Raw genomic sequence first — 22064 nt, 5'->3', positions numbered from 1 at the left:
TTGATGGTATACAGTGGGAACTCATGGGTTCTCAAACAATCTAAAAAGCTGATTACACCATCAGACGTCTAATCCCTTGAAATACATTATACCTGGGCAAGCTGAATTTCCCTTCCTCACAACATCAGGATTTCCAGCCACTCTATTTGTATGTGTTTGTTAAGATGTTTTTGGGGAGACTTTCATTACCTCTAAATATGGGAATACACATATTGAGTACTTAGTTATGTGCAGAGATTTTTAAACTTTCAATATCATAATCATAACTAGATCATCTCAATTTTTATTGGAATCAGGAGAAAATTTACTGTGAGTTTAATAAGACAAAAACTTTTAAGTTCTTTCACTTACACAGGATCCCTGGGGGAGAGAGGAGCGGGAGTGAGGGCATTTTATATTCATCATTTTGTATTCTTTTTGTTAAAGGAGAACAATACATTTAGAGAAGCTCCAGTCTCCACAAAGTCTGTATTCTGGCTGGGATATATTGAAATATGAGTTTTATAAAAAGCCTGATCTTATATAGCCTGCTTTAGAGATGAAAAGCCTTCCAGGGTGGCTCAGACAGTAAAGAACCCTCCTACAATGCAGGAAACCTGGGTTCGATCCCTGGGTCAGGAATATCCCTGAAGAAAGGAATGGCAATCCACTGCAGTATTATTGCCTGGGAAACCAGAGGATCCTGGTGTGGGACCACAGAGTCAGACACAACTGACTGACCAACACGCAGAGTTGAAAGGTTTCTTGTTGTGGCTGTTGTTGTGTTGATGGTCCTTGTGATGCATTTCTCTGGAGACAGATGCACTGTGATACCAACTCTCGTATATCATTAAGTATGGCAATGAAAAATGAACTGGATAAAGTTGAGACATGTCAATGCCCTCACAAAGAAGCTAACCAGTTTGTTAATCAGCTTCCCCAAACAATTAATTTTCATCAATAGCTTCCTACAGCCAGGTTTCCTAATGTGCTAGAATCAGGGGAAGAAGGCAGTGATCTCAGTGTCGCTCCCCTTGGCGTGTGACACTGACCCAGAGGTCTCAGGTCATGTTAGTATTGTTACTGAGTCTAAGCTTATACTGCACCCTGCATGCAGGGCAATAAACTGAGAGACGTGTTGTTGGGGCAAGGAACAGCAACTTTATTTGAAAAGCCAACAGACTGAGAAGATGGCAGACTAGTGTCCCAACGAACTATCTTCCCCAAGTTAAAACTCAGGCTTCTTTTATACTAGAAGTGGATGAGATGTGGTTTGTTCGTGCAGCCATCCTTGTAGGTCCAGCAACAGTGTTCCTATAAACCTCCAACAAGACAATTATTATCTTCTGTTCTGCAACTTTTTATCTCTATATGAGTGTAAAAATGTTAAACCCTTAAAGACCAAAACCTTGAGAATGGATTTTCATGTATATTTCAGGCCATAGGCAACATTCTTTAACAACAAGTGAACAGCCAACATTATATGGAGTGACACATTATATATATGGCATTTATGGAGACATGTATGCCATATGTGGAATGGCACATAGTAATCACTCAATGGATGAAAGGTATCATTGGTTATTATAGAGTTGGTTACATCATTGGCCATGTTGTGGACCCTGAAATATATCAGTTCAGCAGTATGCATAGCTCTTTGCAATATGCAGTGCAATCCCCAATATGAATGTGGTATTCCCTGCTAGATCACTTAGATCATGAAGACCTTAAAATCATCTGAATCTGGGGCTAGCAATTGCTGAAAGAATTCCTTTGGTGAATTATGGTCACCCCATTGTTGCATATTCATTCTATGAAGTGTTTGATGCATGTTATCAACAGTAAGATAGAGCTTATAATAATATTTACTACAGATGGACACTTCTTATCTGAACCATTGAATTAGATGTGTGTGTGTATGAGAGCTCAGTCATGCCTGACTCTTTGCAACCCCATGGATTGCAGCCCACCAGGCTCCTCTTTCTATGGAATTTTCCAGGCAAGAGTACTGAAGCGGATCGCCATTTCCTTCTTCAGGGATCTTCCCGACCCAAGGATCAAACCCGCATCTCTTAAGACTCCTGCATTGTCAGGCAGGTTCTCTACCACTAGCACCACCTGGGAAGCCAACTCTTATGTTATCCCAGGAAAGAGAAACACAAGCCTCACCTCAAAGGGTGAAGTCACCTGCCCAGGTAACTTAGGTATACATGGACTGCTTACCATCAAGTGTATCTGACTCCAAATAATCCATTCACTGGATTGTATATGCGTATGAGCCCCATTTCTTAACCTCTGGGAGCTTAGAGGCAGGAGGTGAGATATGATACTTTTGAATCCATCAGGGCAAGGTATTCTCATGTCAAGATCCTCAGGCAAGACCCGGGCAGCCAGTGTATCACTCAGAAGAGCAAATTCCTTCTGAAAGTAATTCCAGGCACAAAACCACAGCATTCAACCTGAAGTTATTTTTTTGTTTTTGTTCATAATCTCCAGTATAATTTCTTCTTTTCTGCCTGAATAAATCTTTTCATTTTACTGATTTCACACTTCAGGGTTTAATTTTTAATTCATGTTCCTTTTGCATTTTAGAATAAGGATTCACAGATTCACACCATTTTGTTGGACTAGCTCAACTTTCTTCCTTGGCCTCTTTGTTTTTCATCCAATGGAGCCAGAATTAATAGTGATGTGAGCTTTAGTTTCCATTTGGGTTCAGGAAATTCAAAACAAGAGATCATTGTTTTCCGATATTTAATTATACAGGCTGTGCCAAAATATATATTTTATTATTATTTTATTTCATTTCTCACAGTTTCTGTTCTCATTGTTTCATTTTAAGAGATAGGTGGTACTTTCAATAAAATAGTCTCTTTTTTCATACTTATATTTCAATAATTTCATTTCCATTTTATATTTTAATCAGAAACTGAAAATGCCATTAGAGTTTAGTGTTTTAAGAAATTTTTAAGCTCCCAATCCATCATGTACTTCATCAGAGAGCTTTCATATTTATTCATTTGTTTCATTTTCTACACAATTTTGTGATGGGGGCTAGGTAGTCAATGGATAGCTCTTTTAAACACTGGTAAACTGAGGCTTGCCCTTTAAGGCCTTATAAAATTACAGTAGAGCTTGTCAGGGGGAAATGAGTCAGATACTTACTATTTTATTTTTTAGAGTGTCTTAGGGATTTGTCAGTGAAGGTAATGGCACCCCACTCCAGTACTCTTGCCTGGAAAATCCCATGGATGGAGGAGCCTGGTGGGCTGCAGTCCATGGGGTTGCTAAGAGTCGGCCACGACTAAGCAACTTCACTTTCACTTTTCACTTTCATGCATTGGAGAAGGAAATGGCAACCCACTCCAGTATTCTTGCCTGGAGAATCCCAGGGGCGGGGGAGCCTTGGTGGGCTGCCATCTATGGGGTCACACAGAGTTGGACATGACTGAAGCGACTTAGCAGCAGCAGGGATTTGTATTGGCTTCACTAAGGCTCTACACTATTTCACTTCAAAGAAAGAATCTTCAGCAGACACAGCATCTCATGCACTTTCCTGAAAAATCTATTTGAGCCAAAAAGAATGATGTGCCAATAGATGAATCCGCAACAGTCCCTCGTTATGTTTTTTAGTTCGCTGCAAGCTAGGGAACATAATATACATTGTTTGGGAGTAAACTTTGAGGTCAGATTGCCTTGCTTCACATCTTAACTCTGCCACTAAGGAGCTATGTGACCTGACTCAGGCACTTAACCTCTCTGTGCCTCCATCGTCTCATCGGGACATTAAGTAAAAGACGACACCTAACTCACAGGGTTGTTGTGCAGATAAGGTTTTAATGTGTGTAAACAGAGAGAACAGTGCCTGGTGCATAGAGAGTGCTTAAAAATACACATGTGCTATTTTGCAGAAGAGTACATTTGGGAAGGACATATCCATTTATCTAACAAATATTTACTTACTAAGTAAACTGTTACCACTGGTTACCTCAAGGGCATGAGAATGAAAGAGGCAAGGGCAAGAGGGCTGAATCTCTGCTTTAGACACTTAGGTATTATGTGGAAATATTGCTTGCTCATGACAAGTCCACGACTAGAGTAGGGGTTAGGGATACCTACTCTATGTATGTATGTATGTATACCCCTAAGATGCAGGGGGTAGGGTCACCTGCATCTTAGTAGCTGTGTGAACTTGGGGCAGGTTTTTCAACCACTTGTATCAGTTTCTTCAGCTTTAAGTGGAAAGCCCAATAGTCTCCACTTCACATGATTATGGGGCTTCCCTTGTGGCTCAGATGGTAAAGAATTTCCCTGCAATGCAGGAGACCCAGGTTCAATCCCTGGGTCAGGAAGATCCCCTGGAGAAGGGAATGGCTACTGACCCCAGTATTCTTGCCTAGAGAATTCCATGGATAGAGGAGTCTGGCAGGCTATAGTCTATGGGGTCGCAAAGAGTCGGACATGATTGATGTCTAACACTTTCACTTTCATGTGATTATGCTGAGGATTCAACGAGTTAACACATGCACATCACTTAGAAAAGCACCCATCTCCTTGAAGGACAGATGTTATCACAATAGCAAAAAGCAAACAACAAGAGCAAAACCTGCAGCATCCTGAGGTCATCATGATGCTTTTCCTCAAAGTCATAAAAAAAGAACTTAGAAAGCATGTCCCTGGAAGGACAAAAGAAATTAAAATTGTGATGTCTTGCTTTCATTTCCCTCGTTTCCTATTCTTCCCCTAATGCTTCTTTAAAATTGAAGTAGGGTGGTGGTTTAATCGCTAAGTCGCCTCTGACTCTTGCAACACCATGGACTGTAGCCTGCCAGACTCCTCTGTCCATGGGATTCTCCAGGCAAGAATACTGGAGTGGGTTGCCATTTCCTCCTCCAGGGAATCTTCCCAGCCCAGAAATCAAATCTGGGTCTCCTGCACTGCAGGCAGATTCTTTACCAACTGAGCTACAAGGGAAGTATTGTTGATTTAAAATGTTGTTTTAGTTTCCCACAATGCTTTTAAATCTCTTAACCATGCATACAATTCTTCACTGAGTGTCTAAAGCCATCTTGCTAGGTTTTTACTCTGATGAGTGGTAGAGTTTTTCCACTTTGTATTCTGTCTCCCTGTCCCCATCCTCCAATGCATCTTCTTCAGTAGAATTTGTTGTGATCTTCAGGGCTTTTTGCTTTCAAGTTGTTGAGAGAAATCATGATCACTATGTCTTTTTCTTGCCTGATTTGCTTTTATAAGAAAAAGTTAGCATTTATTAATAAAATATAAATATTTTATATTAATAAGATTAATATTCATATTAATAAAATGTATGTTTTATATTAATAAAATCATGTGTATCAAATATTCATCCACTAAACATGTTATCTATTGAGAAGCCACTTAATTTTAATCACAATTAAAAGTTCTAAGAAAGACTTGGAAACTTGAAAAAAAGAAAGGAGGAAAGAAAAGAGGAAAGCAAAAATAAACCTTTGGTACTGTCCCTGAAGATTTATAACCTAATAGTCAAATGAAAATACATATATACACAGGGTAATATTTCAAATATTTAAAAACAAGGAATGGCACAGATGGCTGCCAGTCCAGGTGGTCACCTCATCGTGGCCACCTTGCTGGCATATTCCAGGGACCCCAGTTCTGAGTGTGAGGATGCGGTGGGAGAGGAGGGGTCTCCCACTTACAAAACATTTGTTGAGGGATGGCAGTTGTATTAGATGTTTCACCTGTTCTCTCACTTAATCTGCTCCACAGCCATACAACATTACTATTATTACCTGAAATTCATTGCTCAGCCATGCCCAACTCTTTGTGACCCCATGGACTAAAGCCCACCAGGCTCCTCTGTCCATGGGATTTCCCAGGCAAGAATACTAGAGTGGGTTGCCATTTACTATTATTGATATTCTTCATGTTCTTATGTGGAGACTGAGGATCTCAGAGCTTTTATCAGTAACCAGAGGCACAACAGCTGGTGAACAGGAGCAAGGGCTGAAACCCAGGCTGCCACCTTGCAGGGGTCCTAATGCATGCCTTCAGGGTATGTGATAGGGGTTAAGGGTGTGAAGTCCAGAGTACATGGTGGAGCAGCAAAGAGGGGTTACAACATTTGTGTATTATGTGATGCTGTTTTTCCAGAGAACTCTGCTTTTGTACTGTGCTGACTGCTAGATGAACCTTGAAAGAGAGGGTGTGGTTACTTGGGAACCCGTCTCTCTTTCTCTGAGGTGGAAGAGGCTGACGTGGCTCTGGACGATAGCCTGGTGGTCCAGGGGAGGCTCCTCTCTCCCAGCCTCACCTTCTCCCAGTTCACAAATATGGATTCCACCAAACCCCCTTTTCTGGGGCCAATCCCAGCCAGATGCCACCATATCTGAGGTCACTTTGAGAATCCCAGAGTAGTTTCTCCGCACTTTCTACATCTGGAGCCCTGAGCCTGTTGCAAATACAATGTCTATCTCTTCCTTCCTACCACCTTCACATTCTCCAAGTATATCCCCTGAGCCCTTCTGTTCTTGTTCTTAGTTCTCCTGTCCAATAATGCTGTCAATCCCAGTGATGATGCTGGGTGGAGGCAGTAGTTCTGGGTCTACTCTGGGAATGAAATTATGCTGCATGTCAGAGTAAAAAGTCAAGTAGCAGAGGATGGAACCTCCAGTGTAGTGAGGGAGACAAGTTGAATCACTGTCTGCAGGGATGGCAGGACGTGCAGGGCATGCAGGACCACTGAGTGGTGGGCTTGGCATCGGCTGCGCCATGTCTTCAGAAGGCTGTGTTCTGTTTTTAGTGCTTGGCAGCCTGGACTTGATATTCCTCACACTCACAAAATAGCCTCGCCTTTCTCCCTGTGTGGCAGGGATTTTGTTTAGTTGATGGTGTCTCCTAGTGGTTCCTGGACAGCAAGAACTCTGACCCCCGTGTGAGGCCCGCAGTAAGCCCTCAGACACACTGACTATCTGAACTAACGATGGAAGAGCTGAATAAATGGATATGAGATTCATCTTGGTGGGGAGAGATGGAGAGTGTGATTTCCAGAGAAATTAAATGTGAGCTGATTCCGGAAGAGACTTAGAGTATGCCAGGTATGTAAGTGCCAGGATATTTTCCAGATTTTCCTGGCAAATGGAATGTTACAACATTTTCTACATCTCTGTTGTCTCTTTATACTAGAGTTTCTCAACTTCTGCACTACTGACCTCTTGGACTGGATGATTCTGTATTGTAGGGACTTGTCCAATGCATTGTAGGATGTTTATCAGCATCTCCTGGCCTCTACGCACCTTGTGCTGGTAACATGTTCTCCCCAAACTGTGACAAGAAATGTCCCCACATGTTGCCAAATAGGGGCAGAGTCACCCTGGTTTGAGAAATCAACCAACAAATGTTTTATGCTCAACAAATGCCAGCTCTTGTGAGCCTTGAAAAAAGTCAATCTATAAAATCAAACAGTCATAGAAAATTATTCAATTAGTCTTAATCATTTTTTGAGAAACTTTCATGGACCCATCTGACTATCCTGAGTGCTTTCTACTATCCTATCCAATCTTCAAGAATGATAATCCTCATTTTATAGATGAGAAAGCAGAATCAGAGTGCTCAGACAGCTTGCCTACATGGCAGAATCAGTGTTTCTGGCCCTAATGCACTGTTGCAGGACTCGTTACACTGTTTTCTACAAGTCCTCTACTTCTGCTTTTTTGCAGTCTTCTGTACATGGATGAATGACGGGGTGGTGGTACATACAGCCTGCAGTTTAAAAGGAAATCAGATGTATGGTCTGTGTTAAGATGCAAAAATAAATAACTGATATATGTGGACCTTGAAAAAAATCATAACTCCTCTAATTTAATCTTGTGCTGTGTGCTTAGTTGCCCAGTCGTGTCCAACTCTCTGCAAACTCATGGACTGTAGCACGCCAGGCTCCTCTGTCCATGGAATTCTCCAGGCAAGAATACTGGAGTGGGTTGCCATTCCCTTCTTCAGGAGATCTTCCCAAACCAGGGACTGAACCCAGGTCTCCCGCATTGCTGGTGGATTCTCTACCAACTGAACCACCAGGGAAGCCCAAAAAGTAATCAGTAGACATCAAAATCAAGGCAAAAGAACTTTCTTCCCAAGTGTCCTTTCCAAATGTAATCCAAAATGTCAGAAATATTTAGCCCAAATGACTGTTTTCACTAAAAGATTTCCAATCAGAATTATTTCTACAATTATATTAGCTCTAATAGCATTACAGAAGCAGAGTCTTTGAAATAAATAGCAATGAATTTGCAGAATGTTGAAACCCTACTGAATGTATCTGCAGTCATAAAGGTTTGCAGTGGAAGCAAATCCAGCAGCTGTACACTGTTCCTGTTTTTCCCTCAGAAAAGGACCACATGGGGAGTGTGTGGACCCCAGTGGGCAAAGTGGGCTTACAGATATTTAGAAAGAACATCTTCACCTATGTTTTCTCATTTCTTGTCATATCTCTAGAAGTTCTAGCAACAGAGATTTTAGGCTTGGGAGTACTGAGGCAGACGCCCATTAGTCCCACTTAAGCTTTTGTTTTTGAGGTAAAATCATGTTATTTTAGTAGCAATTGCTATGCCTAGGCAGTGCTGATGCAAGAACTTTTCCAAGCATCCTTCATTTTTGTTGTCAAATTGAACAAAACCTATGAAAGGTGGCAACCAAGGGAGGCAGCACGATGCATCCACTCTTTAAAAACAAGCTTTGTCCTTTTAAAATGAAATTCTGTTCCAGTTTTGGCTTCTGAGATGTTCTGTTTGCACCAGGAGTGACTGCACCATATTAGGGCTCATCTGTCCTCCCTGCGGCTTGAAATGAATCACACGAGCTAAGTTCACAGAGTCTGATTCTGACTGTGCGCGTCTGAAAAGGTTGGATGCCCTTTAAAGACATGTTTGATTGCCTAGCGTGTGTTGATCTTGTTTGATATCCTCCACGGACTGCGTGACTGAACTAAGCTGAAGTTCCCCTGTCACCAGCCTGCGGGATCAGGCGGCGCTTCGGCGCCTGCAGGAGTGGTTGTTCTCCGAGTCAGCTCTGCCACCTAGTGGTCAGCGATGGCATTCCCTGTGTGCGGCCAAGTTCGCTTTGGGAAAAGTCGTTTCAGTTGCTGAATACTGTGGTAATTGTGACAGAAAACAGAGGTACACTCTTAGCAAAGGAAGCAGTCCAAGAGAGACTCAAAACAAGCCCTGCAACATGATGTGTACTGGGTTCCAAGTATGGAAGAAGCATATTTGGTCTTAGAGAAAAGCATGTTTGTGAATTGCAAAGATATTTTTGGTTTCCTCCGTTCATGATTAAAACAATAATAGTCGAACTCATTCAGACTTATATTAAAAAGTAAGTCACACATTTTTTTCTGAGTTCAGGAGGTTTAAAAATTGAGAAGCCTCAGTCTTTTCTTCAGAATAAGCTGCCAGAATGGTCGGAGAAAATAAAGTTTGTCTCCTTGGAATTCATTATTTTAAAAGTTTTCAGATTTATATTGGCCTTTTAGGATTCTCCAAGAACTTTCACATGTGTTTTCACAGATATCAGATATTTAAACATGTATTTTTTTTAATTTTTAAAAGTCATCTGTATATTTTACAGATGTTTAACCCCGAATATTTTTTAATTCCACAACTAGGGGGAAGGGAGGAAATTTCTTACAATTGTTCTTCACTTTCCCCTAAACTTAGTACTCTCAAATTGTTCTTTGATGTCTTCTCTTTAAGTCTTATTTTTAAATTTAAATAAAAGATGTCAAATTATCCACTGCAGTGGTTTTCAAACATGGTTGATCATGACCCACAGTACAAAATACATTTCACATCATGACTGTGTATTGAATACGTGTTTGTGTGTGTGTGTGTGTGCGCGCACACATGCTAAACAGAACTTCTGTGAAATAATACTTAGCTTGTTATGTGGTTGGTGCTCCAGTATATCCTATTCAATTCTATTTATTTTCTTGTTTATTCTCATGCTGGCCCACTTAATATTATAGCTGCTGACTTTTTAAAAAACTACGTGAATCCATTCTTCTTGTGCTCCTAGATAGAATGTAGTGAAAACAATCTAGAAAAATATACACTCAGAGATGAAATCAAGAGCCATCCTGTATGTACAGTTGTAACTAATCCACATAAAAGAACTGTCCTCCGCCCAGAACCCAGGAGGGCTCTCGAAGGTCTTGGTCTCACCCACGGGCAGATTATGTTGTTTTGCACTCCTTTGCCTGGGTTCTGGGGCCTGGACCACTTCAAGAGCAACACTCTAAGTGTCCCAGGACCCCAGTTACCAGCTCCCACCTGAACAGGGCAGGAACCTGCTGTGGATCCCAGGGGGGACCTAGAGCCTGCCCCCTGCCCACTTCTGCTCCTACTAGATGACCCCGTTTGTGGTTACGCAGGCTGCACTCCTAGAATTCCTGCCTGGGACCACTTATAAGTATTAAAGCAGCAGGTTTACAGGCATCTCTGGTCCCAGCATCTGTTTATTCTTGAGCATACAAAAGCAAAGTTTCCCTTAGTTCGCCTCCTCTCTGACATAAGTCACTTCAGTGAGAATCAGCTCTGAACTCTCTAGACTCAAAATTTACTACCTATACAGCATATAAGCTGTTGAGTCAGGATGAGTAAGAGAGTATGGAGCATAGAAGTGATCATCTCTTCTCAGAAAAAGCACCTTAAACCAGACAGTAGTCCAGGTTTATCATTGTTTCATTTGAGTCTCACCTAGAACCCCTGATTCTTAGAAAGTCACATGTACTTTTAAAATGATCACTACACAGGAAGAAAGGGGTTGAGTGACTGTCATATCTAATGACTTCTTTTAATATTTTTATTATACTCCTTATGAACTTTTGATCATGTTTTTCTGATGTCAAACTGTACACCAGTAAGACATCCTCCCAGAGCAGGAGGCTCCCTTTTATGAGATGAATCTGGAACAGTGACACAGAGTCCAAGGAGACAATCATGGAAAATGTCTCAGGTACAGGGACCTGAGTGAAGGTTGGGAGAAGCTCTTTCTCATTTGCCTAATGTTTAGGCCACTATACCATCCCTTGATGCTCAAAGATCGATGTGTCTGCAGCTCAATAGACCTTATCTCTAAAGCTCTGTCTTTACTAAGAGTATTTAAAGATCAATTGACCATATATGCATGGATTTATTTCTGAGCTTTCTGAGCTTTTCTGGCTACATTAGTCTCCATTTAGGCCAGAAGAGGTGTATCTTGTTTTATTGCACTTAGCTTTACTCCTCTTCGTAGATACTTCATTTTTTATAATTGAAAGTTTGCAGCAACCGTGCATCAATAAATCTATCAGAGTCATTTTTCCAATAGCATTATTTTCCAATTAAGGTATGCACATTGTATTTTCAGGCTTAGTGCTAGTACACGCAGTATCTGAAATTTTAAGTGGTATTAGATATTGAATTAATGTTGAATTATAAAAAGAACAGTTACTACTGGTAAGTATGCCAAAGAATTCAGCTCAAATATCACTTAACAGTTCATGATTCATAGGCTTTCTAATGATGAGTCAAAAAGCCCCTAATGCCTGGAACACTAGGGCAGGTATTTAATGAACACATTATAAATAGCTGGTCTGAACTGTAGGTGTCTTTCATCAATTCTTGTTCCTTTTATATTCCATATTCCAATAAAGCATAACTGGACTGGAATAGTATACAACTTGTGGTGCTCCTGACGATTCACAGAAATGAACTGAAAGAGAGAATTGGTCTCTAGCTTATTTCCAAAATTCCTACTTATATTCTTTACCATTATATCAGATGAGCAAAATGAGTTGATATTGAATTTAAACATAATGTGTTACTTCCAGGGAGCAATTTGACATTGCCTAAAAATTATGTGCTTTTGAAAATTATTTTATCCATGTCCTGTTTCTCATCTAAGGTGTTAGTCCATGGAAGGCAGAGTCTTGACTTATTGAATTCAGTAGCGCTGATCTTAATGAGCTAAAGCTAGTAGTGGTCCAGTGAAAACTGTTGATATTGCACATGACTGTCATGTTAATAAGGACCCTTTCAGGTGCAGGTGACAGTAACCTTTCTCAGGTAGACCAGACAGCAAAGGAAGTGGTTAGCTTATATAACTGGCACATTCAAAGTGGTGGGGCTGTCTCCAGGAATGACTTGATCCAGGTTTGAAAGGCCATCATGATCACATCATCTCTGTTCCCTCACTTTCCTTCCCATCTCTCTCCTTCCCCCATATCTTTCCTCTGTATTTACGTGCTTCACCAATTTTTCATGTGGGTGTAAATAGTCAGCAGCACCCAAGAATCCCAAGGAACAGAGAATTACCCTCTTTCTTGCCAGCATCCATATCAGTTCCCCAAAGTTATTCTTACTGCTCCTGTTTGCATGTTCTTCAGGCCCATAACTAAGGTAGAGGAATCAGAACCATGTGGTTGATGCCCATCCAGAACTATGTACCATGGATGACAGGCCACTTCCTAAAGAATGACTGAAGGAAAGATGAATAATAGACATCCACTGCATGGTCTTGATAAAAAACAAAAAAAGAAAAAGAAAGAAGACTGATATATTCTCTTTTTATATAAAGCACTGGGATTATTAGCCATGGTATTTATTTATAATAATATCAGCATGGCCTAAGTGATGAAAATAGTTCTGCAGGATGTGATCAATTCCATATGACATGGGAGCGGAAACAGTGTTTAAGGCACTTTAAAAGGTGCTGTACAAGGTTACATGAGATCAGAGCGTGCCAGTGACCGGAGTGAGGCGGGAGTAAGATGAAGCAAGGAATGTAAAATCAGCTGAACACAACCCCAGCAGTGGACAAGGAGACATGCTTTTATATTTTATTTATTTACGCATGTATTTTTGGCTGTGCTGAGTCTCTGTTGCTACACTGGCTTTTCTCTAGGTGTGGCTAGTGCGGGCTGAAACTCTGCATTGTGGTGCACAGGCTTCTCATGGCAGTGGTTCCTCGCTGTGGAGTGAGGGCTCAGTAGGTGCAGCTCCCAGGCTCCGGGGTACGGGCTAGGCAGTTACAGCGCACAGGCTTAGCTGTTCTGTGGCGTGTGGGATCTTCCCAGACCAGGGGTCGAAGCCATATCTCCTGCATTGGCAGGCAGATTCTTAGCCACTGCGCCACCAGGGAAGTCCTGACAAGGCGGCTCAGCTGCTGTGTCCAGGAAGCTGTGGAGTGAAAGGTGGTGGGAATATAAAAGCTACTCAGCGAACACAGACCTTCCTCAACTTATGATAGGGATACTCCTGATGAACCCACTGTAAGTTGAAAATGTTGTTAAGCCGAAAATGCGTGTAATACACCTAACCTACCTAACATATAGCTTAGCCTAACCTACTTAGGACACTCACTCACATGATCCTATGGTTGGACAAAAACGTCTCATACAAAGCTTATTTTATAATGAAGTTGAATGGTTCATACTCCTTACTGAATACTCTACTGAAAGTGGAAGCCAGGATGGTTGTCTGGGCACAGAATGGCTGGTAGTGTATCAGTCGCTTACCCTCTTGATCATGTTGCTGACCGACCTGTGGCTCTCCGCCACTGCCTCGTATCACGAGAAAGTCCCATAACTCGTATCACTCACCTGAAGAAGACGTCAAAATTCAAAGTATGATTTCTGCTGGAATGCATATCACTTTTATACCATTATAAAGTCAGAAATCTGGGGATTGTCTGTATATAAAAAATTAGCAAGGGTATGGTGTCTGAAAATGAGAAATGCGTGAGTAAGAGTTATATAAAAAAAATAATCCTTATCTGAACAAACGTAGTGGAGGACTTTGGAGATGCATCCTCAACCCCCTAATAGAAAAGTGGTCATTAATTTCCTAGGCAGATCGTTGAGCAAAGGTGTCTCACTGAAGACAAGGCTGATCTCATATATGTAGCTATAGGTGCAGTGGAGGAGGTACCAAGGCAAAGACCTTTAGAACTATGCCAAACTGGGATCTGCATGGAGAAGGGAGAGCATATTGACTTCCCATCTATGTACCTCGGAAAGTGAAAACAAAAGTCGCTCAGTTGTGTCTGACTGTTTGTGACCCCAAGGAACTCTCCAGGCCAGAATACTGGAGTGGGTAGCCATTCCCTTCTCCAGGGGATCTTCCCAACCCAGGGATCAAACCCAGGTCTCCTGCATTGCAGGCAGATTCTTTACCAGCTGGGCTACCAGGAAATCCCTATGTACCTTGGAAGAAATCATAAATGCTGTTGAGTACCCCAAACAGCATGTAGCCCTTCCTAAATAAAGACATCCCTTTGAGAGGGAGCTGGAGATATAGATGAGCTGACAGCACCTAATAAAACCCAGAAAAATAAAAAGAAATAAAGAAAAAAAAAAAACCACAGCAATTAGTGCAATGTAGATTTCATCTATGGGAAAATAGTGATGGATTATACAGTTTTTAAACTATTCTTCTATGTAATATAATAATACATTCTATCTAAACTAGTTACAATATTCTACTATTGCAAATGGTGCTGAAGTGAATGTATGTAAGTGTATTTATGAATGTAAAGGTGTGTGTGCTTGCATATGTCCAATTGTATATGCATACACACGATACACATATACCACATATAGTCACTTTAGATATTCTTCAGTTAGACTTTAAAGAGGTATATAATGAATTGTACCCAGTTAGGAGGGACTAGTTAGGAGCCTGGGGGGCTATAGTCCATGGGGTCACAAAGAGACATACACGACTGAGTTACTAAGCCCCGCACAGTTGTGTGGTGAGGCACAGTTGATGGTGAGGCAGAGGAATACCACAGTTAAACAAAGAAGCAATAGGCTCAGATTATCTGGGGATGAATCTCTGTCCCTTTACCTTTCCTCGTTAGTTTGATTGTTAGACAAATTACTTAACCACCTGGGTCTCAAGTTCCTGTTAAAAATGATGTTATTTTAAAAATTAAATAAGGTAGTGCATATGGCAACTTACAAAATGTGTACCATGTAGGAAGTGTCTAATAAATATTTCCTTCTATCATTTATTATTGCACTACGTTGAGCTCTTTGACTACCAAAGCAAAGTAAATTCACTGTTCAGTAAAGAATAAAATGAAAATAAAATAAAATGGCAGACACTGCTCTTATGCAGCATGTACTATAAGTAAGCTCTGATATAAGTAGTTTCAGTTCATTTCAGTTCAGTTCAGTTCAGTCACTCGGTTGCGTTCAACTCTTTGCAGTGGACTGCAGGACGCCAGGCCTCCCTGTCCATTACCAACTCCGAGTTTACTCAAACTCGTGTCCATTGAGTCAGTGATGCCATCCAACCATCTCATCCTCTGTTATCTGCTTCTCCTCCTGCCTTCAATCTTTCCCAGCATCAGAGTCTTTACCAATGAGTCAGTTCTTCGCATCAGGTGGCCAAAGTATTGGCATTTCAACTTCATCATCAGTCCTTCCAATGAATATTCAGGACTGATTTCCTTCAGGATGGACTGGTTGGAGATCCTTGCAGTCCAAGGGACTCTCAAGAGTCTTCTCCAACACCACAGTTCAAAAGCATCAATTCTTTGGCGCTCAGCTTTCTTTATAGTCCAACTCTCACATCCCTACATCACTACTAGAAAAACCATAGCTTTGACTAGACAGACCTTTGCTGGCAAAGTAATGTCTTTGCTTTTTAATAAGCCGCCTAGGTTGGTCATAACAAAGCAAGCATCTTTTAATTTCATGGCTGCAGTCACCATCTGCAGTGAGTTTGGAGCCCCAAAAAATAAAGTCTGTCACAGTTTCCACCTTTTCCCTATCTACTTGCCATGAAGTGATGGGACCAGATGCCATGATCTTAGTTTTCTGAATGTAGAGTTTTAAGCCAATTTTGATGAGAGACAAACTTTCTTTGACCAGTTACTATCAAATTCTAGGTTGAATTTATTCCATTATACAAAATGTTTCATACTCATTTCCCAGTGAGGAAACTGGGACTCAAAGAGGTTAAATAATACCCAAGATGTCACCCCCAGAAATTTTTGAACTAAGCTTTGAACCTATGCCTTTGGGACTCCAGAATCTTCCTGCTACTCCTTAAGCTGTTTCCAGAAGGCATTCTGTGAACCTCACTGCACTCCTTTGAGAGGTGCCCTGACCTGCAGTATCTAAAGGCTTAATTTAGGACTCTTACCATGTGCATGTGTCAACATATTTGCACTGTAAATGTTTACAGTTGAACACTTTTAACCAAGAGCCACAACACACTAGACCGTGGTCTCAATAGATTTTTGCTGTGATTCTCAAATGTTGAATTTTTGGTATGACACTCACTGAGAGATGATTCACTGAATAAAATCCACAGAGATTGGTGCTATGAGAATCCCAGCGTCAGCTGTGACGTGAAAGTACAAGCCTGGAGGTTCTAAGAGGTTGAAGCAGGTCTCAACCAAAGGCTTTCCCTGACAGCACAGAGGGTCTTACTAGAGATGCATTCATTGTAACCATTCTTTGTCATTTATTTATTTTGGTAACAAGTGATTGACAGAACTAATTGCAAAAAAAAAAAAAGTGATACAAATGAATGTATTTACAAAACAGAAACAGACTTACAGATTTTGAAAACAAATTTATGGTTACCAAAGTGGAAATGTGGGTGGGGGACGGATAAATTAGGAGTTTGAGATTAACATATATGTACTACTATATATAAAATAAATAATCAACAAGGACCTACTGTATATCAAACAGGGAACTCTATTCGTATTCTATAATAACCTCTGTGTGAAAAGAATCTGAAAAAGAATGAATATGTGTGTATGTGTAACTGAGTCACTTTGTTGTACACCTGAAAGTAACACAATATTGTAAATCAACTATACTCTAATATAAAATTTAAAAATTAAAAAAAAAAAAAAGAAGTGGGACTTCCCACGTGGTCCAGTGGTTAAGACTCTGCTTGCAATGCAAGGGCTCCAGGTTGGATCCCTGATCAGGGAACTATACCTCACAAGTCACAACTTTAAAAAAGATTCTGCATGCCACAGCTGAAAAAGATCCCATGAGCTGAAACTAAGACGCAGTGCTGCCAAATAAAAGAAAAAAAATATTTTTTTTTCAAAGAACTAATTTTAGTGTTGCAACTATTTATTGCATGTGTGTGGTACTAAATGCATTTTCATAACTAGAGATAATGTATCTAAATACTAGAAATATTTAGAACTGGTTCAGTTCAGACTGTTCAGTTCAGAACAGTCTCATCAGGGTTCTGCATATTATCAGGCATAAGATGGCTGCCTTGTATACTGTTCCCAACCATTACAAAGAACCAGTACATTCCTTTTTCTAACTGTGTGTCAAAGAGAAAATATCAAGTGACGTGAATATATGCTTACTTCCCCCCTTGCTCTAGGCTGTTGTTGCTTATTCCAATGAGGCTGACGTAGCTGGAATTGCCTTAGAGTTGCTTATGTCTAAAGCCTGGGATAGCTAAATGCCCAGGTGTATAAAATGCAAATGAGTAAGACCAACTTCTCGTGTAGCATGAGACTAAAGTGGTGCTGGATATCATAATTGCATCTACAGTATTTCCCATACTTTTCAAAATATGAGAAGGGAGGAGGATTTTGTTTGAGAGTGCCATCATGTGGAAGTATTTGTGGTCTGTAGAAATGTGGAAAATGTGGAGAAAAAACACAAAGCTAAGTGCATGCCACCAGCTAATTGTGCTACCTCGAACAAATCAATCTGTGCCTGCCTTGTGCTCCTCACCTTGATTTAATTTATTTATTTTTATCAAAATAAAGTTGACAACTCATGATCTTTAAAATGAGAGAATGAACCTGATGTGGAGGCCCGTCTCAGGTTCATATTAATAGGGCTCCCCTGGTGGCTCAGAATGTAGACTCCGCCTGCAGTGTAGGAGACCCAGGTTTCATACCTGGGCTGAGAAGATCCCCTGGAGAAGGAAATGGCAACCCACTCCAGTGTTCTTGCCTGGAGAGTCTCATGGACAGAAGAGCCTGGCAGGCTACAGTCCTTGGGGGCACACACTTCATCCGATGATATGTCTTCCATGTCTTTTAGAGGGTGCAATGCAGAAAACAAATCCAGTGAGGGCAGTAATGGTCCTGACTCCATCTTTTCTCTTTTCTCCCCAGACTATGTCAGAGAGTCACCATGACCTTGCACAATAACAGTACAACCTCACCCTTGTTTCTGAACATCAGCTCTTCCTGGATTCACGGCCCTTCGGATACAGGGCTGCCCCCAGGAACGGTTACTCATTTTGGCAGCTACAACATTTCTCGGGCAGCTGGGAATCTCTCCTCTCCAAATGGCACCACCAGTGACCCTCTAGGAGGTCATACCATCTGGCAGGTGGTCTTCATTGCATTCTTAACAGGCATCCTGGCCTTGGTGACCATCATTGGCAACATCCTGGTGATAGTGGCATTCAAGGTCAACAAGCAGCTGAAGACAGTCAACAATTACTTCCTCTTAAGTCTGGCCTGTGCTGACCTGATTATTGGGGTCATTTCAATGAATCTGTTTACTACTTACATCATCATGAACCGATGGGCGTTAGGGAACCTGGCCTGTGACCTCTGGCTGTCCATTGACTATGTGGCTAGCAATGCCTCCGTCATGAACCTTCTGGTCATCAGCTTTGACAGATACTTTTCCATCACGAGGCCGCTCACGTACCGAGCCAAACGAACAACAAAGCGAGCTGGTGTGATGATAGGTTTGGCTTGGGTCATCTCCTTCATCCTTTGGGCTCCTGCCATCTTGTTCTGGCAATACTTTGTTGGGAAGAGGACTGTGCCTCCAGGGGAGTGTTTCATCCAGTTCCTCAGTGAGCCCACCATCACCTTTGGTACGGCCATCGCTGCCTTTTATATGCCTGTCACCATCATGACTATTTTATACTGGAGGATCTATAAGGAAACTGAAAAACGTACCAAAGAACTTGCTGGGCTGCAGGCCTCTGGAACAGAGGCCGAGGCAGAGAACTTTGTCCACCCCACGGGCAGTTCTCGAAGCTGCAGCAGCTATGAGCTCCAGCAGCAGAGCATGAAACGCTCAGCCAGGAGGAAGTACGGACGCTGCCACTTCTGGTTCTCAACCAAGAGCTGGAAGCCAAGCGCCGAGCAGATGGATCAAGACCACAGCAGCAGCGACAGCTGGAATAACAATGATGCTGCTGCCTCCCTGGAGAACTCTGCCTCCTCCGACGAGGAGGACATTGGCTCAGAGACCAGAGCCATCTACTCCATCGTGCTCAAGCTCCCAGGTCACAGCACCATCCTCAACTCCACCAAACTACCCTCATCCGACAACCTGCAGGTGCCGGAGGAGGAGCTGGGGACGGTGGGCTTGGAGAAGAAAACCAGCAAGCTTCAGGCCCAGCAGAGCATGGACGACGGGGGCAGCTTTCAGAAAAGCTTCTCCAAGCTCCCCATCCAGTTAGAGTCTGCCGTGGACACAGCCAAGGCCTCTGATGTCAACTCCTCGGTGGGTAAGACCACGGCCACTCTACCTCTGTCCTTCAAGGAAGCTACGCTGGCCAAGAGGTTTGCTCTGAAGACCAGGAGCCAGATCACGAAGCGAAAACGGATGTCCCTCATCAAGGAGAAGAAAGCAGCCCAGACCCTCAGCGCCATCCTGCTTGCCTTCATCATCACCTGGACCCCCTACAACATCATGGTTCTGGTGAACACCTTTTGTGACAGCTGCATCCCCAAAACCTATTGGAATCTGGGCTACTGGTTGTGCTACATCAACAGCACCGTGAACCCCGTGTGCTACGCCCTGTGCAACAAAACGTTCAGAAACACTTTCAAGACGCTGCTGTTGTGCCAGTGTGACAAGAGGAAGAGGCGCAAGCAGCAGTACCAGCAGAGACAGTCGGTCATTTTCCACAAGCGGGCGCCTGAGCAGGCCTTGTAGAACGGGGTGCGTTCAGTAGCCGTCACCACACGCACACATCCACCCAGAACCTTAGGAGGGCGTGAGGTGAGGGTGGGGGTGATCTCTGGCGCTGATAAACATGTTTTTATCACCCAGACGTGAAAGAAGCTGCCTGTTTCCCGGTCCATTAAATAAACCCATTTTTAATGTCAAAAGTCAAATACCTATTCAGCCAAAAATAAGTAAGCTTATTACTGAATATGAAGGAATTTATTCTGAAACAGACTTTGTTTTTTCTTAAAGAGAAGGAAATAATTTTTTTCATAGCAATTACACACCCAGATTGGTCTGCCTGGGTCTTTTAATTCCCATTGGCTCTGGAATCCCGGTGAGCATAGCTAGCTGGCCCATTGTCACGTGCTCTCCAAGGATCTCCAAAGTGTCCATCGGATCCCACGTGGAACATGTCAGGCTAGTGAATCCATGGTTCTGAAATTCTTTCATACATTGCAAAACAGCACCTCCTCGTCCCAGTAGAGCTCTCTGTCTTCTCATGGGCGTGTCATTAAACTCTCTTTGTGGACTTGATTCCTGCAAAGTACTATTTTGTGCAGTTCAAGTTTCATACAAGTAAAAGATATATAAGTATATATGTAGATATATATGTGTGTGTGTGTGTGTGTATGTGTGTGAATTCCATGCACACACACATAGTGTATATAATACAATGGGAATTAATGAACTGGCAAATTTCTCCGGCAATAGATGCTTTCAGTACTTTGGGGACTAAAGTTTCTCTAGGATCCTAACACAACGTAGGAGTGAAATAAACCCAGTAGTGTTTTGGAAGCCAGGGCTGTTTTCCTGGAAAATAGGCAGCAGACAGCAGCCAGGCCCTCTGGGCTGATCTGTGTAGGACAGTCAGCCTAGTGAGTCAGATGAGCACCATGGTCTGACCAGGTTCTGAGTAAGTTGTCACCTTTGTTGACACCCTCAACAAAGCTAAATCAAATGGGGGCCCCCCTCTGTGCCCAAAGAATGTGTCACATCCTTGGGTTTGAATTTCATGGTCCAAATCTGAATGTTTCCAACCAAAACCTTTGCTATCTTACCTGCTTGAAATTTAATAATAGTGTCACATTTGAATTTCATGCACAGCATTTCCTGGGGCAAAGCAGAAGAGATCTTGTGAGGGCCAGGGAGGAACACAGGATTCGATTTCTTGCTACTCAACATCTTTAAATGCAAAAGGGCTTAAAACTGTTGTCACTTTGCTGGGGCCAGTGTTTTTGTGTGACCTTCACCCAGAATAGGTGGGGGTTGGCAAGTCCCAAATCCTCTGAAGAAAGCATTACACTCTGAAAAGTAGTGCTGCAAATTGATTTCTTTAGTACGTTTCTAAAAAGTGATTTTTGTGTTCTCTTCTGAATTGACCCAAATGCTAACCGTTCTGTTTGGGGGAGGGGAGGGGCGCTGCTGTGGCTGTCATCCGTGTTGCTGCTATAGTTGTTGGGGTTCCTTTTCTCCTTTTGTGGGGGCTGCGTGGGGAGCGGGAGGGGTGGGAGGCGGGGGGCTGAGGAGAAATCTTCTGTCTGTACAGGGTCTCTGTGTCGTGAACCCAGAGCCAGGTTAGAAGCTGCTTCTGTGTTCAGTGTGAGCTGGTGTTTACCGCAGATTTTGACAACATTGGAAGTGTACTCAGTTGTGTCTGTGTTCCTGAACTATTTAATTTCATGTTATGTTTATAAGAAGACGTATTTATGCATATTTCACCAAGTGTCTATTTAATGTTGATAAATATTACTCTTCAGTCTTCAGCAATGGTGTGTCCCTTGAAAGTGATTGTTAAGGTCCACTTAAGCAATGAGTAGGGTATATTGTGCTCTCTTGTTGCTAAGAAGAGAAAAAAGTCATCCTGTTGGTGTCAGGAGGTACCTAACTCTGTCTAGGTAGTAAAAAGTCAACTGCAACTTTATCGTAATGGTTTAATACTGTTCTAGTTAAACCTGATGGGAACTGATCAAAGCAACCCTCCACCAGTGTGTTTGAAATCACATGACAAGGGGTAAAAAGCAAATCTGCATAATTGAAAGAGTGATTTTGTTGGGCCCACATTTGACCAAAGAGTAAGAAAAAACAGAGACTACTTTCTAACGTGTGTATCAGACTACAGAATGTTATA

The 22064-nt window shown here is 42.1% G+C and overlaps 1 protein-coding gene across 2 annotated transcripts in view; it reads left to right on the top strand.

Moving 5' to 3' along the window:
- Window positions 1-21462, top strand: part of CHRM3 (cholinergic receptor muscarinic 3) — a 556385-nt gene extending 534923 nt beyond the window's left edge. For both annotated transcript variants that reach the window (XM_065922229.1, XM_065922230.1), the window contains one exon: window positions 18130-21462. In XM_065922229.1, coding sequence (XP_065778301.1) covers window positions 18149-19921 — 1773 coding nt within the window. In that variant the 5' untranslated portion in view covers window positions 18130-18148 and the 3' untranslated portion in view covers window positions 19922-21462. The remainder of the gene's footprint in view (window positions 1-18129) is intronic.
- Window positions 21463-22064: the final 602 nt, after the last annotated feature.

The sequence above is a fragment of the Muntiacus reevesi genome, chromosome 2, assembly GCF_963930625.1.
Source record: "Muntiacus reevesi chromosome 2, mMunRee1.1, whole genome shotgun sequence".
NCBI lineage: Eukaryota > Metazoa > Chordata > Mammalia > Artiodactyla > Cervidae > Muntiacus > Muntiacus reevesi.
Note: the sequence above shows the minus strand (reverse complement) of the source record. Positions and strands in the feature narration are given on the sequence as shown.